This window comes from Mustela nigripes, chromosome 13 (assembly GCF_022355385.1).
Source record: "Mustela nigripes isolate SB6536 chromosome 13, MUSNIG.SB6536, whole genome shotgun sequence".
NCBI lineage: Eukaryota > Metazoa > Chordata > Mammalia > Carnivora > Mustelidae > Mustela > Mustela nigripes.
This window is the reverse complement of record NC_081569.1, coordinates 129,590,433-129,609,137: the sequence shown is the minus strand read 5'-3', so window position 1 is coordinate 129,609,137 and position 18,705 is coordinate 129,590,433. Positions and strand designations below refer to the sequence as shown.

Here is an 18,705-nt window from a genome sequence, read left to right as displayed (position 1 = left end):
TCAGAGATCACAAGTAGGCAGAGAGGCAGGCAGAGAGAGAGAGAGAGAGGGAAGCAGGCTCCCTGCTGAGCAGAGAGCCCGATGCGGGGCTCAATCCCAGGACCCTGAGATCATGACCCGAGCTGAAGGCAGCGGCTTAACCCACTGAGCCACCCAGGCCCCCTTCATCAGTCTTATATAATAGCCAGTGCTCATGACATCCCATGCCCTCCTTAAGGCCCATTTCCCAGTTACCCGATTCCCCCCACCCTCCTTCCTGTTCCCTTAGGATTTTACCCGAGGCCTTGCTTATGCTAGGCCATGCAGTGGATCTTTATTGGATTCTCTCTGAGGTTTGAACTTCTTTTGCACATTCAGGTGTGCAGCATTTCTAGAGCATTCCAACTATAGCTACAGTGATCTAGTTAGGCCTGGCCCTGGATCTTCTTTGGATGCCAAAAGGTTATGTATCTGGGTGGGTGGTGGGTATATTCTGGGAAGCCATCAGGGCAATGCCATCATATTTTAATTATAGCACTGGCAGCAGCCCTCCTTTTAGCAACAGCAGTAACAAGCAGTAACACTTGGGCGGGCCAGCCTCCGGAAATTGGCCTCCCTCTCTGTGTTTCTCCTACCCCCTTTTCAATCCATCACCTGTATTTATTCCTGCTGTAATTTAAACACCTGTCTAGCTGGAATGCGGGCAGTGTGTCCTTACCCCACACATTCAGGTATTTGCTCACCTGCCTTATTCGGAAGGCTGGCTCTAAGATAAACAGAGTTGGTATTAAAAGAAAAAAATGCACCGAGGTCACCGTGGCAATGGACATGAAGAAGGGAACAGGAGGGGAACCTCTGGATAAGCTGCTCCAGGAGAGTGGTAGCAGAGGAGGAGGAGGAGGACAGCAAGGGGTGAAGCATCTGCCTAAGGTTTAGGCAGCGGTGGGATCCTGTGACTCGATTTTCCTACAGGCAGTCATTCACTTAGCTGACTAGCCTGAGAAAGGCCGGGGTGGAAGAATATTCAACAAGCTGATTTTTTTTTTTTAAGATTTTTAAATTTTATTTCTTTGACAGACAGAGGTGACAAATAGGCAGAGAGGCAGGCAGAGAGAGAGTGGGGGAAGCAGGGTCCCCGGTGAGCAGAGAGCCCGATGCAGGGCTCGATCCCAGGACCCTGGGATCACAACCCTAGCCTAAGACAGAGGCCTTAACCCACTGAGCCACCCAGGCGCCCAAGCTGATTGTTTTTATGTGTCAATGTCTTGGTTGTTTTTTAATGACCACTGTTTCTCAAGGCAGCATCACAAGTAGACTCGGGATTTTCTGAACCTTGTTCTAAACTGTTTTATCCACGTTTGCATCCTTGGCAAACTGAATGATTATTCATGTCATCATTTGAACATCCAGACAACATTGAGAAATAGTAAAATTTTAAATTTCCTGATGGAATTATCTTCTCTACTCCTTTCCCTTGCTTACTCTTCACCCCATCAAGGTATTTCTTCCCGTTTTTGAAGATCCCCTGACCTTTGTGCAGGGGAACCCTTGAATTCTCTTTCCTTTGTCACCATCTCCTATGACAAGTCCTTCCTTGACATTAACTTGCGTGTGAATTACGTGTGGATCTTGTCAAATGCAGATTTCCTTCCCTGGGGCTGAGACTGGCTAAGAGCTTGCTTGTCCCATCAAGCTCCCAGGGATTAAAGTTGCTGCTGGTCCATGGATGGAATTTTAAGCACCAGGCTCAGTGGGGCAAGGCAGTGGGAGTACCACAATGCCTAGAAACTACAAGGTTGGGAGATTTTCAATCAAGGTGACCAGGAATTGAAACTAGGGGCTGACATGGAACAATTATTTGTGCTTGGGCAAGTTATTTTGCCTCTCAACCCCAATTTCCCCATCTGTAAATGAGGGCAATAATTCTACCTACAGAGCTATCTTGAATATCAAATGAGTTTATACACACACACACACATGCGTGCGCACGTGCCCACACATGCACAGAAAACAATGCCTGGCAAAAATTAAGTGCTCATTGAATTAAGCTATCATTAGTGCTAATAATACGACATTGTTGTTACAATTGCTGTTACTGTAGTGAATCTAAGAGGTTTTGTATTTTCTCAAAAATTTAAAATGTTTTAGAGGTTCAAACAGACTTAAACAGTTCTTATAGATGTGTACTCTTTCTCACACATAAAGATGTTGATATCCATTATCAGCAAGACATGTTATTTGTGTCGTAGTTTCAGTAATTAAAAGGGTTTTAAACTATCCCACCCGTCTCCCGGACTATTGTGACCAGTGGCCTGAATTCCCGAGTTGGCTAGCCTTGCCTTAGTAGCGTAGAATCTGGTTATTGACCCAGAGAAGCCACCTGGCCCAATGGCTACACCCTCTGCCTTAATAGCCTAAAGTTCCTAACAAAAAATGATGAGCTATCTCTTTCATTACTGATGCTATGTTTTTATGTGCTGTAATTCTGTCCTTTAAAATTCTTTAGCATGAAATGTTCATCGTTAATGAAAATCTGATACATATATGCCATTTTCCACTTTCTCTTCATCTAATGAAACTTTGTTTACCTGGAGGAATATAGGTGGACAGAGAAGCAGATGCAACCTGATGACAACCATGTTCGTCATCATCCTGTCCTGTTAAGGAGGACCTTCAGATGTGAAGCCTAACTGGCTTGTAGAGTTTAAGGCCTGGCCCAATGCTGGGAGATCGGCCCTGCTCTTGGATCTTCCCTAGTCAATGCCAGGTGTTTCTAGGGCCCCAGTTGATGCTTAGGTCCATTTTTGTTCAGTGACTCCTTCTGCCCATCCTAGGAAAAAACTGGGAAACTGAAAGGAAGAACCAGATGCTTTCTTAAGTCATTTAATCTAGAAATGATTCACTTGGACCAAACTCTTAACAAGACATCAGTCTGTACAAATAAGATTCAGCCAGATCTGGTGGAGGCTTCAAAGCCTTCATACCATGTGGCTATCACTACTGTATTAGGTGATACAGACTGTAGAACATTTTCATCTTCACAATATATTCCACTGGATTGTCCTGTTCTAGAAACAGGGGTTGAAAAATAGGTTCATCTCCTTTGTCACTTCTGATTGATCAGCATTGGCTGTCTAGAGGACTGTGTAAAGAAGGTTCTGAGGCCATATCTAAGTGAGCCCCAAATTGTTTGATTATTTACTAGCAACGTATGTCCTAGGAAGACTGAGCTGGGTGGGTGGCATAGGTCCTGGATGTCTCATAGACAAAACCACAGAAGTAAGAATAGAATATTTAAAATAGAGGGTCAGTTGTTATTATTTAAAGAGACAGGTTATATTTTTAGCAGGAATTTTTTGGAAAGAAAGATGAGAAGCTTTAATAGCTTTGTTATTCTTTATAATAATCTCTCATTAAGTAGTGGTCCCTTTTGCTATTTTCAAAATAAATTAACAATGATGTTTTGCTTTTGTGTAGAAGGAAATCACAATAGCTACCCTTTTTTGGTTTATCCATGAAATAAGGAATTGATGTTACATGTAAAAACAAAACCCACCAGGAATCTAAAATTAGTTTCATGTTCATGCCATGTTTTTACTATACCTGCTAAGAAACAGAACTGATTGAGGATGGGTGTGGGTTTTTTCATGCGCTCTGGTGAAGGATATTAACAATATGCATGTTGTTAACAAATGGGGAATAAAATTTAAGGCAAAGAAGAAAAAGCTGGCATAGTTTGGTAAAATCAATTCTTGTATAATCACTATTGTCAGAATTTGAGGTATCTAATTATATTTTGAAAAATTTCTAATAATTAAGGATAATTTAGGATAACTAGGACTGTTTACTACTAGTTTTAAAATGGGAAAATGGATATTATTTTTTTAAGATTTTATTTATTTATTTGTCAGAGAGAGAGAGAGTGAGTGAGTGAGCACAAGCAAGGGGAGCAGCAGAGGGAGAAGTAGGCTCCTCACTGAGCAGGGAGCCTGTTATGGGACTCGATCCCAGGACCCAGGGATCATGGCCAGAGCTGAAGACAGCCACTTAACTGAGCCACCCAGGAGTCCCGGATTTTATTTTTTTTTTTAAGATTTTATTTATTTGTTAGAGAAAGAGATAGAATGAGAGCATAAGCAAGGGGAACAGCAGGCAAAAGTAAGCTCCCCACTGAGCAAGAAACCTAATGCGGGGCTCGATCCCAGAAACTCGAGATCATGACCTGAGCCAAAGGCAGATGCTTAAACTGACTGAGCCACCCAGACATCCCTAGAAAGTGGGATTTTAAAACAAGAGTACCACTTCTGCAACTATTATGTAACCTTGAGCAAATTAGTTACTATAAACTCTCTGAGCCTTAGTTTCTCCATCTCTGAAAGGGAGTATAGCAGTGTCTGCTTCCATGAGTAATGGGTAAGGAGTGAGATATAAAACCTCACTTTTAAGTACTGGCCATCGTTACTGCAAGGGCTCAAACATTAAACTGTGTTATTTGGGAAAAGTATACCACATGCACTTGGAGGAAAACATTTCCTGTTCTCATCTTGGCCCTGCACTTAGTAGGTATTTTTAGTGCGGTTGTGATTTTTGTGCAATTGTTTACCCTTAGAGTTATGTGATTTTAGTTTCCTCTTTTGTAAAATGGAGGTAACAGTAGAACCTGCTTCAGGGGGCTTGCTCAGGATTACATGAGATAAAACGCACATCGTGACAATGCAAGGACATCTAATACATGGCACATGGTGAACATTCAATAACTTAGCTATTATGATGAAAATGATGATGTTTGAATTAGGGGTGGCCTTACCAAAAGAGAGAAGATTCAACAAATCTGATACTTCTTTTCCTTCCCATTCACTAATCTCTAAACCATACAGCTGATACTAAACATGGTGAAGTGTGTACATTTTGTTTATTTTATTGCTGTTCCGCTATAAATTATTAATATGCCTCTGTTATTAGGGTTTTGGCACACTAACGGAGGCAGTAATTGGAGAAGCTGTTAGTTATCACAAAGCCCTTTCTCACTTACTGTTTTTATAAGCTGCAAGCTCGTGTCTAATTTGAAAGGCCAGGGAGCAGAGCAGCAAGGAAGAAGGCTCAGTGTGGGGCAGGAATGAAGTCAGTCCTACAGGGAGCGGTTTGATCGTCTGACAGTCTGACTGCTTTTGCCACTGAGGAGCAGGAAGAAGGCAAGGCTCTTCCAAGACTCCACAGGCCAGAGAATCCTGCCATAACCTGCCCTGGGATCTTCCCTCCCCACTTTTCTTTAGTCCCTGTGTGTCTTCTCCCCTGATAGCAGAAGAAGGAGGTCCGAAATGATGATAAGGCAAGGTTGGCTTCTGAGGCTGCTTCTAAGACAGACCCACATTGGAGGGCGCAGCTCTGGTGTCCTGGACCTCAGCCTCCACAAGCACCAGGAATCACTCCTGAACTACGGAAAACGCGTTCATCCCCAGAAAAATATTTGAGTCCTTTGGTGTGAAGACCTAGTCCTAGGCCGTTTTCATGTACTGAGTTCCCTAATTAGGGATGAGACACAGTTGCCAAAAAATAAATGATCTATGTTTCTTTCACAATTTCCAGATGAGGGGTGCTCGGGTGGCTCAGTTGCTTAAATGTCTACCTTTGGCCCAGGTCATGATCTTAGGGCCCTGGGATGGAGCCCGAGTTAGGCTCCCTGCTCGGCAGGGGGCCTGCTTCTCCTTCTCCTTCTGCCATCCCTCCCCGCTCATGCTCTCTCATTCTCTCAAACAAATAAATAAATAAACTAAAAAATAATAATACTAATTTTCAAATGAAAAAGACATGACAGTGCTCCAGAATTCTCCTATTTTTAAATGTCAAAATTACTAGGTTCTTGGGACAGTTTCCCAGGAGAACAGTTTTCCCGGAATGTCCGTCTCCTGTGCCCCTCCTCTCCGGCGTCTCACACCCAGCACCTGCCTTCACACTGTGCCCTCCCTCTTTTCAGCATCCTCTCCCTGTGCTACGGATTTTGAAATGTTTTTCCAACCGTCCTTTCTTTTCGGACTCATTGCACAGGCTTTAAGCTCACCTTGTGTCTGTATTTCTCATCATACCTGACATTTTCTCGTTTGGATTATAAGGGTAATCCATGCAGTTCATAAGTATGTATCTATGTGCGTGTGTTGAAGGAAATTGGGTCTGCTTTCTGTAGTTGTATAGTGTGACTTTTTTGTTCTTTAACTTCAGATATCAGCATGGTTCTTTATCTTTAAGAATTCCTCGAAAAACTGTGGCAATACTTAATATTCCCTCATATGCACAGAGCAGAATTTACTTAACAACACTGTTAGCCATTTTGATCTTCCCATTTTCCAATATTAAAAATATAAAATGTTTCCAATATTTCCAATATTCCAATGCTTCTTTTCAAAATCTGTTCACAATATAGGGTCATGAGTAAGAAGATGAGTTTTGAAGTTCCAAAGACCATGTTCCAGATTCTAGTTCGGCCATTTGTTCCCAGGCCTCAGTTTCCTTCTTTGTAAATGGCGATTATAATGGTCTTACCAATAAAATTATGACAGTTTAAAATGGGTTGTATTAGGGGCGCCTGGGTGGCTCAGTGGGTTAAGCCTCTGCCTTCGGCTCAGGTCATGATCTCAGGGGATCCTGCTTCCCCCTCTCTCTCTGCCTGCCTCTCTGCCTACTTGTGATCTCTCTCTCTCTCTCTGTCAAATAAATAAATAAAATCTTTGGGGAAAAAAAACAGGTTGTATATAATGTACTCATTTATATTTTTTATATTTATACAGAGCTTCACACATTGTAAGTTCTCCCAAATAGTAATTGCAGTTATCACTATTGTTAATCATGGGCAGTTAGTTTTGGGGTTTTTTTTTGTTTTCTTTTTTTTTTTTTAAGATTTTTTTTATTTATTTGACAGAGAGCAATCACAAGTAGGCAGAGAGGCAGGCAGAGAGAGAGGAGGAAACAGGCTCCCCACCGAGCAGAGAGCCCGATGCGGGGCTTAAACCCAGGACCCTGAGATAATGACCCGAGCCAAAGGTAGAGGCTTTAACCCAATGAGCCACCCAGGCGCCCCATCATGGGCAATTAGTTTTTAGCACAGGTGCTGAAAATTAGATGGTAGTACAAATACTATGATGCCTTTAATAATATTGCCAAATTCTTAAATGATTCTACCAATTTATAGACACATAAACAGTATAAGTATGTATCTAATATCACCCCTTGCCTAAATTAGGTAGTATATTTTTATTATTGTATATCCATGTATACACAAAAATGTTACCTTGTAATTTGCGTTTCTTTGATTGTCAGTAGAAATGTCTAGTTTTAAATGTTTAGTTGGCTAATTATATTCCTTTTTTGTAAATTGTTTATTAGGGTCAGTGCCCATTTTTCTTTTGCCTGTGCATCTTTTTTCTAAATCAGCAAGTAATTTGTGTGTCATAAGAATCATTCTTTTATGTATAACTAAAATTTATTGTGATTTCGAACTTGCAGATGAGGAAACATGGGCCAGAGAGGCTAAGTAGTTTGCTTAGTGTGTCAGACAGACCCTTGCCTGGCACAGAGTTAATATACAGTAAACTCTTGCTGTCTTTGTTACTAATCTTTGTATTTCACAGCACCTGGCACAGTCCAGCACTTTGCACACAGTAGGGGCAGAATCCATGCGCGGTTAATTTCTGTTGGCACCAGCCACCCTTACTTCTCCTCTTTGGTATGTGCAGAAGCCAGCTTTTAATGGCCGCCTTGGTCACAGCCACCGTTTCAGCTCAGATGATCAGCATCTCTTCAACTCGACTTGATTTTCTCCATCTGTTTTTTAATGAGACTTTTTGAAAATGCTGTAAAATCAGGTTATTTCCCCCTCACTTCATTTCTAGGTAACAAACCTGAATTTGGCAAGTGGCGTCATAAACAGAAGCAGTGCTTCAACCCCCCCCACCCTTCGGCCTGTCATCAGTCCTAGTGGCCCGACATGGTCAATACAGTCAGACCCCCAAGCTCCTGAGAGCCACTGCACCCCTCCTGGAAGCAGGTATGTGAAGGGTCTTGGAGCCAGCGTATGGGGCGCAGAGACAGCCTGGGTCTGAAGAAGGCCATTCTCACCTTGAACTCCCTGCACTGACACCTGGGAGACACGTGCCTTTCCGCCTGTCCCAGTCCTCTGGCACTTGAATGGAGAGCCTTGGTTTACTCGTAAGACAGTTTGCAGGCAAACCAAAGGCAAAGGAAATTTCTGATGCACTTCAGAAGGTTAAAAGAGGAAGAATTCCTACTGTTTTCGATCCTGGCCTGTAGTCCACATTTTCTTGTTTTGACTTTTGACATTCTCCCCTTGTCTCCTCATTCTTGTTTATACCTTGTACTATGTTGTGTCTCATTAAGTTTGGACTCTTTTTGTTGAAGGACATACTTGTTTTTTATGTTTTCATCTGGGTTATATAATTAACCTCAAACAGCCTCCCTGGACAATGCTCCTTTGGGAAGTGGGAAGGAAATTTCCTTTATGTAGTTGAGCAAAGAGGCAGAGGATAAAATCCAAATAGATTCTGGCCATAATATAAGCAACTTCTAAATTAAAAAAGAAGCCACTGTGTTGAATTCTAGTCTCAATCCATATTTTAAGTCCCCTATTTAAAAAAAGAAAAAAAGTAAGAAATGGATTCCCAGGAATCTTGCATTAGTGGCTATTAAAAATGGCTCTGATTGCATCTGTCCCTGAGTGAAGTGAGCTAGAGAGGAATGTGACTGTTAGGATGAAGTATTCTGTTCCCTCCAAGTAAAGATAATTGCTCCCTCCAAATAAAGAAGCTCTGCCACAGATGTCCCAGCGAGTCCCCACCCCGCACCAGCACTTGCAGCCTCCACCAGCCGGCCAGCTCTTAGCATGCTGCCTTGCCTCATGGTTGCGAGGGGTGACCAAAGACTTAAGGATGAAGGAAATACCTATTTGCCATTGAAGTATCTGTTAGTGTCAGAATTGTTACTGAAGGAACTAATTTGGGAAGCGGAGACTCTGCCCAGGAAGCAACATAAACATAAGCACATTACATCATGCTTGAGTACAGTGTCTTTCATACCAGTAATCGTTGTGGTCAAGGGTGAAAAGAATCATCTTAACTGAGAGTTATAAAGATTTGGAAGACTGAGAGGCAGGACTGTTTCAGGCAGGACATCCTCCCACGAAGTTCTCTGTGCAGAAGTCTGTCGTTTGGTGATTTACAGTCTACAGAATAGCCACATTCCTAAAACATAAGTCGTAAAAAAGAATTCTGTTTATACCGTAGAGCTTTATTTTCCATATAAAATATTTCCAAATATTCCATTTTCATTTTACAATCAGAGCCTTGTTTCTATGGCAGACACGTTCCCTGCAATCTTAGGGTATATTATCTGCCTGTAGGACAAGGCTGGAACCATTTTCCATACTATAAACAAAATGTTGAAACTCCACATCATGGCTGGGTTCAGAACCTTCTTTGGGTAACACCTGTTTGGCAATGCTGAGACCCAGAAAGATGTGGGAATCCGTCCAGGTCAGAGTCCAGACCTAGAGTCCAGCACCGTGAAAGGCCTTCGCCTAGCCAGACTGTGCTTTCCTGAGCGGCAGGAAAATAACACATTATACCATTGACTTCAGAGCCCCTGCACCAGAAAGGGGCCCGTGCAGAGTCCTTGGGCTTTTCCCCTTTCGGGTTAGTTGTACCCAAAGCAGCCCTCTTGTCACCTGCTCTTCAAGCCAAAGGGTCGGTTGTCAGGTCCCATTTCAGTTGAGAGTAGCCCTGAAAACCTTCCTCTGAGCCTAGGTAACCTTTGGTTGCCAGAACAGCCTGGAGGCACCTTGTGGAATTCCCAGAGGTTTCTACCCAAAAGCAGCACTAAGTGAATTCTCCAGGGTTCTACCAGAGCTGGCTGTGATGTGGGCCACAGCCAGACCTCCAGCAGACATTCTACACAGTACCGTACCCCAATTTCCATTTTTATCTGGTAAGTCACTGTTTTGTGGATGGGCTCTGGTCCCTCACTTAGTAGTAAGGGTGACTAAGCCCATTGAATAGAGGATTAACAGCCTAGAGATCTGAGTTTTAGTACTGGTTTTGACACTAAGTGACCCTAAATTATTCATTGAATCTTTTTATGGGGTAAGCATACTTACGTGTAAACCGGCCTGTTTTGAGAGCTTTTAGATCGCCCCTATGGCACTTTGATCTCCCTGGAAGTGGCAGCTACGTAAATAAGAGGTGCTCTTACTAGTTCATCTGTCACAGCAACAGTGGATTCCAGCGCTGATAAGCTCTGATAATTCACTAAACCAGGGGCTGCCCCATCAACGGTGACAAGACGTAAAGAGAATCCTTCGCTGGCTGTGCTTTTCATCTGCATGTTGGAGGATTCAGTGACTTGGTAGCCACAGGAATGAAAACTGGTGACTCACGAGAACTCGGCAAATCGTGTTATTTTTCATTTCCCTGTGGTGTTGCTATTGTTCTCGATTTTATGGATCACACACGTTTTCACCAGACAATCTTGTTCTTCCCCCGCTGTTTTGAAACCACCCCAAACGCAGCCTCAGGGCTGTCGTCTCCCATTGGGTCAGTGTGAGCTCAGCCCGGCTCCTCAAATCCCTTGGTTCCTCTGGTCTGTCTGGAGTCCGTGTTCAAGCTTTGTTGTGGGAGAGGAAAGCAGAGAGCCCATGACTTGCCCAGACAGTCTGAGGCCTGGCCATGTAGCTTGCAGTTCCCTAGACGCTCTGGAGCTGGACTTGGCCAGTCATTCCTCTGTTGTTACTTTTCAGAGGTAATAAGTGAGATTAATTGCAGGCCATTCTCCAGAAGAGAAAGTAGTCAGGGCCAAAACCAGTCACATGTTGAGAAGCCTGAGGTGTACCTCTAAGCAAGGCCGATTGAGAATTCTACAATAGGACCTCCGGGATGCAGGTACCAAGTGTTCCTGACCTCCTTCTTAAAGGGATCAGTTTCGCTTTCCAGATGCAGATACCTGGGTATCTAAGCTTTTCTTCAGCCAATGAGATGGGGGGGGATTTTTCAGGCAGCCCTTTGAGTGTACGTTTTCTAGGCCCATGGGGTATTGTTAGGGGCTCAAAGCCATAAGCAGAGGCATCTCCCCAGGACTGCCAGCCTTGCCTGGAGTTGGGCAGGGCATTTTCTAGGTGAGGAGCCCTCAGTGGGCTCACAGTGCATCTTTCTTTCTTTCTTTTTTCCTTAAAGATTTTATTTATTTGACAGACAGAGGTCACAAGTAGACAGAGAGGCAGACAGTGCCAGGTGGTGGGGGTGGGGGGGGGGGGGGAGCAGACTCCCTGCTGAGCAGAGAGCCCGATGCAGGGCTCGATCCCAGGACACTGGGATCATGACCTGAGGCGGAGGCTTTAACCCACTGAGCCACCCAGGCGCCCCACAGTGCATCTTTCTGTTTGAGACCTGGAAGGGTTACTGTAAAGTCTTGGCTGCTGCTTGGAATGATTTGGGAAGGACAGGGCCTCAGACGGCTTGGCAGGAACCTGAGGCCCTGTTTTTTTCCAGTCCAACCCTTCCTTGTGGATCGAGCTGTCAGGGAATCCCACGAATGTCTGGCTTCTGCCCCTTGTATGTTTTTCCAGTATTTGTCATTGAATTATTTTTATCCATCTCTGGCTTTTTCACACATGCAACCTGGGGATTTGTCTGTTCCTCGATATTAAAGGTGGGGGAGGTTGAAAGCAAAGCCATGAGTTTGTGCCTCCTTTTTGCGACTGGGTAAGACCTCATGGGCTTAGGGCGCTCGTCCTGGCTAGCCCCCACTGTAGAGAATAGCATGGGGGAACGGGGTGCAATGAAGCGCCAAATCTTTGAAATTGGGGTATATGTCACATTGCTCTGTTCCTCTGTCCTCTCACTCTCTGGAGCTAAATTATAGAGTCTGATACCCTACTTTACATAATTTTTAAGAACAAGTTTTTCAGAGATTTTGATTCTAGTTTAGCTAATATTTTTCTCCCTTCTTTAGATTATCTCTTATAAATGTTGCTGGAGAGTCAAGTCTCTTTTCCATTTTTCATTCTTAATCTTCAGAAATACCAAGTTTGTTGTTGTTTTTAAAGTCCTATTCATTTTCTCCCTGTCAGGCATTAGGTTAGATGCTGGGGAGTCACGATAAATAAAACAGGATAGTGCCTGATCTCACAGAGCTTACAGTCTGTGATGTATCTTTCACATTCTCAGCGAGGGTAGTCCTGGGCGCTGGGTTGGTCTAAAAGATTTGGAAGACATGTTTGTTTGTTTTTATCACTAAGAGGTTACTATCTAGCAGAGAAGAGGAGCCATATACACATGAAACAATTACAGAGTAGTGTCCAGTGGTATAGAGCAAAGATTTAAATTTTACAGCACAGGCAATCAGAAGAAAAGATAGCAAGAAGAGTGTATGAGGTTTTAATCCTGTCACCTGCTACAACATAAGAGAACATTGTGATAAGTGAAATAAGCTGATCACAAAAGGATAAATACTAACTATATCATTCCATTCATATGAAGTGTCTAGGTAAGTTAGAAATGTAGATTGCCAGGGGCTGTAGGGAGAGGGGGAAGGAATTAGCATTTAATAGCTAGAGTTTCAGTTTTATAGATAAAAAAGTTCCAGAGATCTATTGCACAACCATGTATATATATTGAACTGCATACACAGAAGTGGTTAGATGGTACATTTAAACATAGGGGTTTTTTGGGACGCCTGGGTGGCTCAGTTGGTTGGACGACTGCCTTCGGCTCAGATCATGATCCTGGAGTCCCGGGATCGAGTCCCGCATCGGACTCCCAGCTCCATTGGGGAGTCTGCTTCTCTCTCTGACCTTCTCCTCATTCATGCTCTCTCTCACTGTCTCTCTCTCAAGTAAATAAATAAAATCTTAAAAAAAAAAAAATAGGGTTTTTTTTACTTCAATGGAAAAGAGTATTTAAGGGCTTAAAGAGAGCACCACAATTCCACAAAAATTGTACTTAGTGACTAAAATGGCAAAGTTTTGCTCCTGTCCTCTGCCTCTCTGTAGGGAGATTATCCTGAGCCTAGTCCTTGAAATGCTTGTTTCTTTACGAGTGTGTTAACTTCATAGGAGAGGGGGCCGTTGACCCCTATGAGGAAGGTGACATGGTGTAATAGAAAAAAAAGGAGCCATTGAGTTGGAGGGGCCTGGATGCGCCTCACTAAGTATGTAACCACCGGCAAGTTACGCTGCTTCTCTGGGCCACAATTACCCCATCTGCCTAGATATGCAAGTAATACCTATCTCTTAAGTTGTTTTAAGATTTAAATTAGCAGCGTATGTGAAAGGAGCCAGTGTACTGTCTGGATTTGCTGTAGGTTGTCGATAATGCTTTGTTTTCTTCCCCCAAAGGAGTAAAGTTAAAATTGGATTTGCTTGGGATATGGTGTCGCTACACACTTGGGTTAGTATCTTGTACAGAGGGAACTGGCCGTCACCTACAGGTGGTGTGCTCCTCGGGCTGGAGTACAGAGCCGTGCCCTTTCCAGCTGAGGAAGGGAGAGCACAGAGTGGGGCCAACAGGAGACTCTTCCTTTTTCTTTGACCCCTTTGTTGAAGGGTGACTTCGTTCTGCTCACCAGGCCCTTCCTTTCTGCTATCTTCTTCTGAATGTTGAAATTTCCACTGCAGCTCGATGTTCCAGCCAGTAAACACTCATATTTTCCATCTATCCTGGGGGTCGAGCTTTGGGAGAACTTTTCTCTGGAGGAGTTTGGAGCTTATAATTTTGTACTTTATACTGTTATGTAAACAACACTCTCTAGCCAAAGAGCACAATCACAAAAAGAAACCAATTGGGGGGGGTGCCTTAAAAAAAAAAAAAAAAAAAGAAAGAAACTCTTTCATGTTCAGAGTTCTGTAGAAGTGATATTTCACTTCTTATTCTCCTTCCTTCTTTCCCATAAAATAAAGTTAACCTGACCTTCCTCCTCCTGAGTCTTAGCTCTCACCATTCCTTCCCCTTGAGTAAAATGTTTCTTCAGCACAGGAGTGATAAAGGCCTGTACTTCTATCTAAAATTTCTCTGCTTCTTTTCTCACTCGCCCAGGCATATATCCTCTCAGGGGTTATGCTCTGTGTCAGTTCAAGCTCTGTGACAGATTCCACAGTTCCTTCTTCCCCGAGAGAGCTGAGGGCCATAGGTGTTTGTGCCAAGGGCCGAAGGGTTGGGCTTCTGCCTATTGAAGGAATGTGGGTAAACCCAGGAAATGTGTCAAAAGATCGCTGGCTGGACATCATAGCAGAGCCTGGGCAAAGTATGTGTGGGAATGTTGGGGCCTAGTATCAGGAGTGAAAGAAGTAGATCTTTTATCTGCAAGCCAAAATGCAGGTTGCTTTGTGGTGTGCCAGTGTAGTGTTTTTTCAGTTCAGCAAGCCTCCCCCCTCAACCCCCCAGAGTACCAAAGAGAAACCACCTCACCTTTCCTTGGGACTAACACATAGGCACACGTGTACACTTGCACGCACACAATCTTGGAGGCAGACCCTATCTTATTTGACTGTTCACTTTATGATTTTATATTCATCCACAGTTGGTGATTATTTTGGCTTTAAGAGGCCTGAATGCCAAAAGTCTACATATTAAGCTGAATGAGACTCCTTTTCTAAAATGAAGAAGTTATGTTAGAGTTACTTTATTCATAATTCAGTTTAATTCTCACGTGGTTTTTCTCTCCTTTCATCTTTCCAAGTTAACTCCATTTACCAGCCTTGAAAGAGCTTAGAAAAGAGTCAGAGTGGCAAAGAACCTGTCTTTCTTTGTGACTCCTGTAGAGATTCATGCTGATCCAGTTTTAAAGCTTCCTGTTGATTCCATGAATTTTTAGAAGGAAGACCAGCCAGCTTTCCCAAATCTGTAGCTGAAGATCCCCTCCTCCCTCCCATTTATTTCTGTTTTATTTCATTTTATTTTATTTGGAAGGGAGAGGGAGAAAGTGAATCCCAAGCAGGCCCCACGCCCAACATGGGTCTCGATGTCACAACTCTGAGACCATGACCTGAGCCGATATCATGAGTCAAATGCTTAACCAACTGAGCCACCCAAGTGCCTCTCCCACTCTTCTTTTTGTTAAGACTTTCAGCATGTTACCAATTAAGTACAACTAAGAAATCATTGCTTTTTTTGTTTTTTAAGATTTTATTTATTTGAAAAAGAGAGAGGCAGCACAGGGGAGCACAATGCGAGGCTTGATCCCAAGACACCCAAGATCATGACCTGAGCCAAAAGCAGATGCTTACCCAACTGAGCCACCCAGGCGCCCCTCCTTTTTTTTTTTTTTTTTTAACACCTAGGATTTAAGAGGCTAAAAGGAAAAAACTCGCTGTATCTCTGTTTTAACAAAACAATAGACTGACAGTATCTGAAAACGAGTAAAGATCCTCTCTTCCCTTGCAGCCACTTGGAGAAGCAGTTTTGGCTGAGGTTCTGGCCTGGGTTTAGATTCTTGATAATTCTTTGTTCCCTTTCCAGAAAAGAAAGAAACAAAATTAGACCTGCTGAGGACATGATATTCCCATACCACTCCATTTAATGCTTAGACTAGAGACACAGTAGGGAAAACAGGTATACCTAATCTTAACACTGAGGTTTACACGATTCATTTTTATTGTGAAGTCAATATCCATAAATTAAAATTTTAATCACAAGCCATGAAAATGCTCCTAAAGAAAGATACCTAAGAGAAGCTAAACTTAAAAGGGCATTTAAATATGGAGCCAAGTGTTCTTTGGGAGATGCAAGGAAAGCTGGAGATGGGAGAGAGGCAGTGTATGAGCGCTTAGGAATTCAAAATGTCACATCATATGGCCGGCCCCTGGAGTTCGTAATAAATAACAGTAGAACTCTTGACTTAATTGGACCATTCTTCTGCTTCAGATGCAGTAAAGGGATGTTTTGACTTTCATGAATTATCAGGCTAAAACTTGTATTAATTTGGCTTCAAAGCCAATAATCAATACCATGTTCAGCCTGGTTCTTTAAAAATAAGTTTTACTATCTTTCCATGATGAAAATGAAATATGGGTGCATCTCTGGAACGTGATGATAATCTAGAAGGATTTAGATGAGAAAAGCAGGCTTTCTGGCATAGCAGGTAAGGAAACCATAAAGGAGGTTAATAAATGGGATATACTTAAAGGCTAAAGGAAATCAAATTATGTTCCTCTGAAACGTTGCACCAAGGAAAATTAAATAGATGAAAGAATCTGTCTATATTATTAGTGTTCTCAAATCTCTTGCTTAGTTAGCTACATGAACCCAATACATTTGGAATACCAGCCCTCAAAAGAAGAGTTTTGTTACCTTCTTTCCCAAATCATTACTATATTGAGATATTTGAAAAAGAGGAAAGGTGGCTACTGCCATTAAGTAGCATCCCGGATGGGAAATGGCATCATCTGGTAGTTGTTAAAATAGTATTATCCCCAAATAGTTAATGCACATTTACCGAATATCTCCTAAACACAAGACACTGGGCTGAGCTCTGAAGGAGGGTTAGACATGGTCTGTGTTCTCCAAGAGGAAAATTAATAGCCCTGTGGATGCAAATACTGTGGAACAATATGTGCTTAATGGTTGAGGGAGAGGATTATCCTATAGGTAAGAGTTCAGAGGAGAAATTGATCACTAACTGGAGAAGCTGGCAAAAGGTCTATGGAAAGGAAAGGGGCATGAGCTGAATCTGGAAGGGCAGATGGAGTGTGGATGGGCCAAGAGGCTAATAGTAATAAATTAAGAGATAATTGCACATTTACTTTGTGCTCAACACTATTCAAGGATCAAAGAAAAGTGATTCACACTCCTGCTAAGTTAGAGGTGACAGCTTAGGCAGGTGGTATAAAGAATATTGCCCTACACTAAATGAGAACATGCAGCCAGGAATACTTTATCCAGCAAAGTTGATGTTCAGAATGGATGGAGATGTAAAGAGCTTGCAAGATCAGCAAGGTTTAAAAGAGTATGTGACCACCAACCTGGCACTACAAGAAATATTAAGGGGGATTCTATAAAAGAAGAAAAAACCCAAGAGTGTCATGCAACAGAAATTATAGAAACAAGGACTTCACAGGCAACATGATGTCAATAAAAATGTATCTTTCAATAATCACTCTCAACATGAACAGCCTAAATGTTCCCATAAAACAGCATAGGGTTGCAGATGGGATAAAACGACAGGACCCGTCCATATGTTGTCTACAAGAGACTCATTTGGAAGCTAAGGATACATCCAGACTGTAAGTGAAGGGATGGAGAAGCATCTTTCATGCCAATGGGCCTCAAAAGAAAGCTGGGGTAATGATTCTCATATCAGATAAATTATGTTTTAAACTAAAGACTGTGGTCAGAGATAAAGAAGGACGCTACATCCTTCTTAAAGGGTCTATCCACCAAGAAGATCTAACAATTGTAAATATTTATGCCCCCGAAATGGGAGCAGCCAACTACATAAGACAACTGTTAATCAAGGTAAAGAGTCATATCGATATGAATACATTAATAGTAGAGAATCTTAACACACCACTCTCAGTAATAGATCATCCAAGCAGAAAATCAATAAAGAAACAAGAGCATTGAATGACAAATTGGACCAGATGGACCTCATAGATATATATGGAACATTCCACCCTAAAACAACAGAATACTCACTTTTCTTGAGCACACATAGTACTTTCTCCAGAATAAATCACATACTGGGTCACAAATCAAGGCTCAACCGATACCAAAAGACTGATATTATTCCATGCATACTCTCAGACCACAATGCTTTGAAACTGGAACTCAACCACAAGAAGTTTGGAAGGAATTCAAACACTTGGAAGCCAAAGACCACCCTGCTTAAGAATGTGTGGATCAACCAGGAAATGAAAGAAGAACTTAAGCAATTCGTGGAAACCAATAAGATTGAAGACACATTGGTCCAAAACCTATGGGATACGGCAAAGTCGGTCCTAAGGGGGAAATACATAGCTATTCAAGCCTCCCTCAAAGAAACTGAAAAATCCAGAATACACCAGATCTCGTTATACCTTAAAGAACTGGAGAATCAACAACAAATTCAGCCAACCCCACACACAAGAAGGGAAATAATCAAGATTAGAGCAGAGATCAATGAGATAGAAACTAGAGATACAGTAGAATACATCAACGAAACTAGAGCTGGGTTTTTTTGTTTTTTTTTTTTTTTGAAAGAATCAATGAGGTCGATAAACCATTGGCCAAACTAATCCAAAAGAAGAGAGAGAGGACCCAAATTATTAAAATTATGAATGAAGACGGAGAGATCATGACTGACACCAAGGAAATAGAAGCAGTCATTAGAAATTATTATCAACAGTTATATGCCAATTAGAGAATCGATTCCATTTACTATAGCACCAAGAACCATAAGATACCTGAGAAAAAACATAACCAAAGAGGTAAAGGATCTGTACTCGAGGAACTACAGAATACTCATGAAAGAAATTGAAGAAGACATAAAAAGATGGAAGACCATTCCATGCTCTTGGATCAGAAGAATAAACATTGTTAAAATGTCTATACTGCCTAGAGCAATCTATACTTTTAAAGCCATTCCAATCAAAATTCCATGAGTATTTGAATTTCAAAGATTGGAACAAACAATCCTAAAATTTGTATGGAATCAGAAGAGACCCCACATTGCTAAGGAAATGTTGAAAAAGAAAAA

At 42.2% G+C, this 18,705-nt stretch overlaps 1 protein-coding gene across 18 annotated transcripts in view; it reads left to right on the top strand.

Moving 5' to 3' along the window:
• Positions 1–18,705, top strand: part of TTLL5 (tubulin tyrosine ligase like 5) — a 281,253-nt gene that overhangs the window by 137,688 nt on the left and 124,860 nt on the right. For 17 of the 18 annotated variants that reach the window (XR_009399190.1, XR_009399191.1, XR_009399192.1 and 14 more), the window contains one exon: positions 7,863–8,017. The exons of the other annotated variant lie outside the window; for it this stretch is intronic. Coding sequence is in view for 14 of the 17 variants with exons in the window: in XM_059373692.1 (XP_059229675.1) it covers positions 7,863–8,017 (155 nt within the window). In the remaining 3 variants the exon portion in view is untranslated. The remainder of the gene's footprint in view (positions 1–7,862; positions 8,018–18,705) is intronic. 18 annotated transcript variants of the gene reach the window in all.